Source organism: Accipiter gentilis, chromosome Z (genome assembly GCF_929443795.1).
Source record: "Accipiter gentilis chromosome Z, bAccGen1.1, whole genome shotgun sequence".
Classification (NCBI taxonomy): domain Eukaryota; kingdom Metazoa; phylum Chordata; class Aves; order Accipitriformes; family Accipitridae; genus Astur; species Astur gentilis.
This window is the reverse complement of record NC_064919.1, coordinates 38,264,078-38,270,077: the sequence shown is the minus strand read 5'-3', so window position 1 is coordinate 38,270,077 and position 6,000 is coordinate 38,264,078. Positions and strand designations below refer to the sequence as shown.

The 6,000-nt window shown below is 37.6% G+C and overlaps 1 protein-coding gene across 2 annotated transcripts in view; it reads right to left on the bottom strand.

Moving 5' to 3' along the window:
* Positions 1 to 430: 430 nt before the first annotated feature.
* ADAMTS19 (ADAM metallopeptidase with thrombospondin type 1 motif 19) overlaps positions 431 to 6,000 on the bottom strand; it is a 149,100-nt gene continuing 143,530 nt past the window's right edge. For both annotated transcript variants that reach the window (XM_049796456.1, XM_049796455.1), the window contains 2 exons: positions 4,611 to 4,788; positions 431 to 1,527 (listed from right to left, as the gene is read on the bottom strand). In XM_049796456.1, the coding sequence (XP_049652413.1) occupies positions 1,376 to 1,527; positions 4,611 to 4,788 (330 nt within the window). In that variant the 3' untranslated portion in view covers positions 431 to 1,375. The remainder of the gene's footprint in view (positions 1,528 to 4,610; positions 4,789 to 6,000) is intronic.

Sequence of the window (6,000 nt, the reverse complement as noted above, 5' to 3'; positions counted from 1 at the left end):
TGGCGAGTGGTGAGCAATTGCGTTGTGCATCACTTGTTTTGTGTATGTCAATCCTTTTGTTATTACTGTCATTTTATTATTATAATCATTATTATTTTCTTCCATTCTGTTTTATTAAACTGTTCTTATCTCAATGCATGAGTTTTACTTTTTTTTTCTGATTCTCTCCCCCATCCCACTGGGTGGGGGGGAAGTGACTGAGTGGCTGTATGGTGCTTAGTTTCTGTCTGGGGTTAAACTGTGACACAGACACAGATGCCCAAAAGAGGAAAAATGCGAATAACAAAAGAAGCTTTACTTTTTATTGAAAATGTAAAAATCATGTGAATCATGTACAATATTTTCTCATAAGGAAAATTTTAGCTGTTTCATAACGTTTCACAAAACTGTAAAACATTTCATTTTTATAAAGACTTTTTCATAAACCAAAGATAAAACTAGAGTAGTACAAAGCTATTTTCTAAATCATCAACAGAGAACTGAAAGTGTGTAACAGATTAATTCATACAAGTGGCAGGAGGAAAGACTCTTCCATTTGTAAATCTGCAAGAGGACACAAAAAGGTATAGAGGGGCATGGTTTTTTTCTCTCAAAATGTTTAAAATCAAGTGACATGTTAAAACAGTACAGACGTCGATTCATAGGATGGTACAAGTTCTAGGACTGTGTTTCTCTACACTACCTCAAACAGTGCAACAGTGATTCAGTGTAAATCTCTACAGTGTTTCATTGATTCAATACTTGTGTTCAAGTATGTGTCCATGAGAATGATCAAAATCCCTACTTAGCTATTTTAATTTTCTTGTTTATAATATGTTATAAGTTACAGTAGATTATCCCCTTCAGTATGTTTCTAAATCAAATGAACTGATTTCACAATACATTCTGTAATAACCTGTTCAATAGTTAGCTTACTCACCTCAACATCTGTTGCAAAATACACAAGATCATTCTGCCTCTGAATGCCAAAATTACAATAAAATTAAAAAGGGCTTTATTTCCATATACAACAAAACTATTCAGCTAAATTAAAATAAATTCAAGATAACATGACTTTTTTTGGCAACAGAGAGATGACCCTACAGAAAATAAACATTTAAAATACTAGTTACTATTTTTTAAAAATTCTGATAAATGTATCCAAAATTGTTCATATAAAAATTAATTATGAAAATGTCAGAGGATAAAACAAGTTGGCTGTCTAACCAAAACAGTTAAGGATGTCTGGCGGGCAAAAATAAATTAATTTGATTAAATTACATGTAATCTGATAATATTTGGTCTGAAGAAGCGTGCGTGTGTGTGTACGTGTGTGTGTGTGTGTTTATAAATAATAAGATTGCAAAGAGCTGAGAGCCAGCCAGCCTGACAGAGGTCAACTCTTTTGTTGCATTTTTTGCGCATAAAAGTCCCTGCACGTCTCACAGCACCGCTGATACCACCTCATGTCTTGACAGAGGTTCTTCTCTCTTATCACCCTGCAGTACACAGGCCACTGGTCTCCCAGGCACTTGAATGTTAAAGCAGCTGTGAAACAACAACAAAGTAAAAAATACATTACTGGTACATTTATTAGTGATGAATCAGGTAGCAAAGGTGACAAGGACATCAGAAGTGTATCTGGGGAAGAGAAAGGAGAATAGATGTAGATATTCAACAAAAGAAGGGCAAAAAAAAAAAATCCTCCTGCCATCAATATTTTCAACATTACAATTTTTTAAGGCCAGCTTAATTTATGAATTGGATTAAGTTGCATTGAAACGAATTGGTTTAATGTCATGCAGCTGTCTCCTCATGAGAGATTGAAGCCCATCTTTCTGCCCTACACAGAGGTGGGCTGGGGCTGGGGCCAGGGCTACGTGAGGGCTGCAGAGCCAGCTCCAGCAAAGCCACACGAAGCAGCTGCCCTCCGTCTGAGACAGAAGCTGCTACTGGAAAAACAGGAAGCCTCAGCTTGAATAATACCAGAATGGGGTTCTCAATGACACCTATAAGGGGATTTTTTTCATTAGAGGCAGGTGGGGAACTGTAGGAATTAAGGCATGGAGACTGCTGCCGGTGTTCTGATCTGCTTTTGCTCAAGAAATCAAGACTTTGTGCCATGCTGTCAATGAATGGAAACTGAACAAAACTACATGATGTCTTACATCATTTTTCTAAGTGAAATAGTCTACTAGACCTTTAGTTTTGTTTGGCTTCTCTGTTCAAAGGAACAGAATTATGTCTTGCTAGCTTGAACGCTGCAGATGCCACACTATGAGGCACTCTACAGTTAGCAAGTCCCATGGTACATTTCATAATGCAAATCCATTTTATCTAGAAAAATGAAACTTACAGTATGGAATCAATGACAGTTGGTATGTTGGCAAATACACTTGTCCAGGCCACATTTTAGGCTTCTCAAATGCACAAACACTGTGCATTTCTTACCTTCCTGACCTTTTTCCCTCCTCTCCAAGTACATTCAAAATGTTTGTTGTTGTTTTTTTGTTTTTTTTTTTAAATTGTCTTCCAGTACATTGGTCTGACTACATCACCCTCTTTTTAATAACTCCAATGGGTCTTCCCTCCTCCATGTCAAAGTCAGGCTACTGATCCTTACCATCACATCTTTCATATCTTATCTTCACCCAGTTATTTAGGTTGCTCTATTAGTAGTCTGTTGCTGCTTTCTAATTGTGGGAATCCCTGACTACCAAATTCTTCCTCAGAAAACTTCTGAAATGACAAAGACATCACACAGCCTGAAAAGCTACTATTTGGTTTACTCTACCTCCTCCCACAGTTGTAACTACTCAGCTCTCTCTAGCACTCATAAACATTCAGATGCAGAAGCCTGACTTCTGTTGTATGCCTGTTGTACAAAACAGGCATATTTTCATGTGTGTTGTCTGTTTTCTTGTAAAGCTATCTTTTAATCCACCCACCTGTTTTGCTTATGAAAGCCTGTTATAGTGTTATCATAGAAGGACCTGCTACCAAATTTGGATCTTTGCATATTCAGTTATTCAAGCTGTAGCACATACATGGAATTAATATGGGAAAACAGTGAAAAATAGGGCACAAGAAACAGACATAATCCAAAAATCATCATAAACACTGAACTGAAAAAAAGGTCAATCTCACAGAAGATTTGAGTTACTCTCTTTTTTTTAGTAGAAGGGAAAGAGAAACTGAGAGCTTATTTATAAAAGAGTAGAGCTGGTGCAACCCAGATCAGCTTCCACTAGCCCTACCCCCAAATCCAGAGGATCTATACTGCATAATAGGAATGGAACTGAAGGCCAAAATGATCAATATGTTCAAAGAAGCATTTTATTTTGTGTTTTGGAGATGTTAATGTTTCTGCCAGATTGGATTCTGCCTCCTGCTGGATGAGGTTGACCTGTAGATTACTAACATCAGTGCTACATAATCCATTCTACGAGGACAACATAGCCCAAATCTTTTTTTGTGCCCTTCACAGTAGGTCGATCAAATTTCAATGAATCTGATGCTATATTTTTTCTATGAAACTTTGTGATTCGGTTTACTCTGTGACACAAAGCTGCTTATACCTCACCAGAGGGAGAGCGTCAGTGATGGAGGGATGGCCTCTTGCTTCTGAGAGATCAGCTGAACAAAGATAAAGTATGAAGGGCAACCTTACAACAATGAAATAGAGCAGAGGGCCACAAGCAACAGCTGCCTTCTCATCCAGCAAACTGAAACAATGACTACTACACAGAAATGTTTAAGGGTTAAAAACTTCAAAGAGAAATACCCTTCACTGGCTTAAAGGAAGGATTACATACAGCCTGAAATGTTATAATTGCTTTCCATGCAGTAGTAATCTGTTTGACAGGAGGGTTTATCTTAACAAGGGCTCTGGAAAATCATCTGGAAAGGGTATGTTGTCTTACAGTGAGCCTCTGAATATTCCCCAGTCATGCTCAAGAAGCAGATGAATGATTTGGGGAGCTAATGGTAAGACCATCATCAACAACCCACTAGGAAATAATAATTAACAGTTCTATAGTTATGCAGCAACATAATTTCTTTAAGACCAACAGAGACCTGAGCTCCTCCAGGAACAGCAAATCTCTTCATGTTAGTAATTTTCCTTCACATGTCCTACTCCATCAGGCATAGGCTGTAGATGTTTGGACTGAAGACAAGTGGAAAGAGCTATTTGTATTTGAGGAACACATAAGGGCCTCCTTGATCTCAGAAATATCACAAGACCATAGTTTACAAGACTTTTGAGAGAAAACAAGCTATTGTCTTACTTTAGAAATGTTGATAAAATTGAGTGGACAAATATATATAAACATATATAATATGTTTATAATGTCTCTAACATAAACATATTTTCATCTAGGATGTTTTGTGTCCATAATATCATACAGTCCCATAACATGGTCCTTCCTTGGATGGCAAAATGCTTCACCATTCTGAGGTACAGTCTCTGATGTACACACTGGAAAACTGAGGCAGAGGTGATTCTCTGCATAGAATTTACATCTTCTGAGTCCTAGCCCTCTGTTTTTCAACTGGGATTGTCATTACTCTGTGGAGAGAAAGAACTAAAAAGACATTTCCAGTGGGAATATGTCATTTTGACTGCTTACCTAACCTGGGTGATGTTATTGTGTTAACATTAATTTTCTCGTTGCAGGGGTGGAGATGACAGGGTCTGTAGGCTGCAGGCTTTTCTGAGGAAAAGCATTCATTGCCATGCCTTCCCGTGATCTTGTGCATACACTGGATGACTCGGGACTGCATCCCTTTGCCACAGGTGACAGAGCACTGGAACACACAGAAGACACACATTCATTGGAAAGGTATTTTTGCCTGTAAACATGAAGGTGAAATGCCAGTCCAGGTGAAGTCAGTGACTGCTCCTTCAGTTGTCAGCATTCCAAGATTTCTGCCTTCCATTCCATTAGTTAAATGAAAACCAATTTAAAATGCACAAATAAATTGGCAGTATTTATTGAAGGACTGATTCCAACATCCTGTTGCTGTCAAGGTCCATTTTGTAGAGCCTGTGATGAAACTGAAATGCAGCAATGTGCCTGTAGGGAGCAGAGGCTGTTCTCCTGTATCTGTATTCTAAACTACTCTTATTAGAGGTGAATGTAATGGAAAAAAAGAAAATGCTCGCAGGCACTGACACAGAGAAGCATTTTTAATTAAGCCATTACTCCTGCCAGTGCAAAAGTGCTCTTCCTACTGAGCAGAGTGTATGCCTCCCATCTTTGCGTCACATTTTCATGTTTTCACTTGTGTTCCACAAATGAAACACACAACGAGATATGCTTCCTGGCCTTTAATCAACCTTCCCATCTTGTTGCCACAGAGAATGAAGTGAGAAAATAAAACAGCTGAGCACTGTAACGACAGTAATGTTCTACTTGTATCACAGTAACATAATATATTAGAACGAAAACTTGGGCAGTGCTGTACAGATGCATAAAAACCTACGCCAAACCAACAAAATACATGCTTTCCCCTTTGCTGATGTTTTGTGAACAAAATTTCACAGGGCATGAATTATTTTTGTGTCCATTGACATATCTTCTATTGCTTTAACTACAAATTCATTCAAAAATTATGTATTGCAATTTTCTCCTACCTGCTAATGATTTTGATTCAAGTACCCACAAATTTCAGTAAGATTTGGAGAAATTTACTATAGAGGACATCTTCAAATATTAATCAATTTCTTGCAATGAATGATATGAGCACTGGCTGAAAATTTATGCCACCACCATCCACATAACCCTGGAAATATTTTTATTCTAAAAAAATCTTAATTACATAAATATTCAGTACACATTTCCTCGGGAGGCCCAAAAGGCAGGTGAAAAAATATTGAAATGAGAGAGAAAGACAAGGAGAGTGTGCTATAACAAATCAGGTTTCCCAACCATCCTGTCTCAAAATAGAGATGAAGAAGTATAGTTTTCTGAAAAGAAAGAATAAATTTTGAATGTAGGAAACACTAAAGGGGTTTTT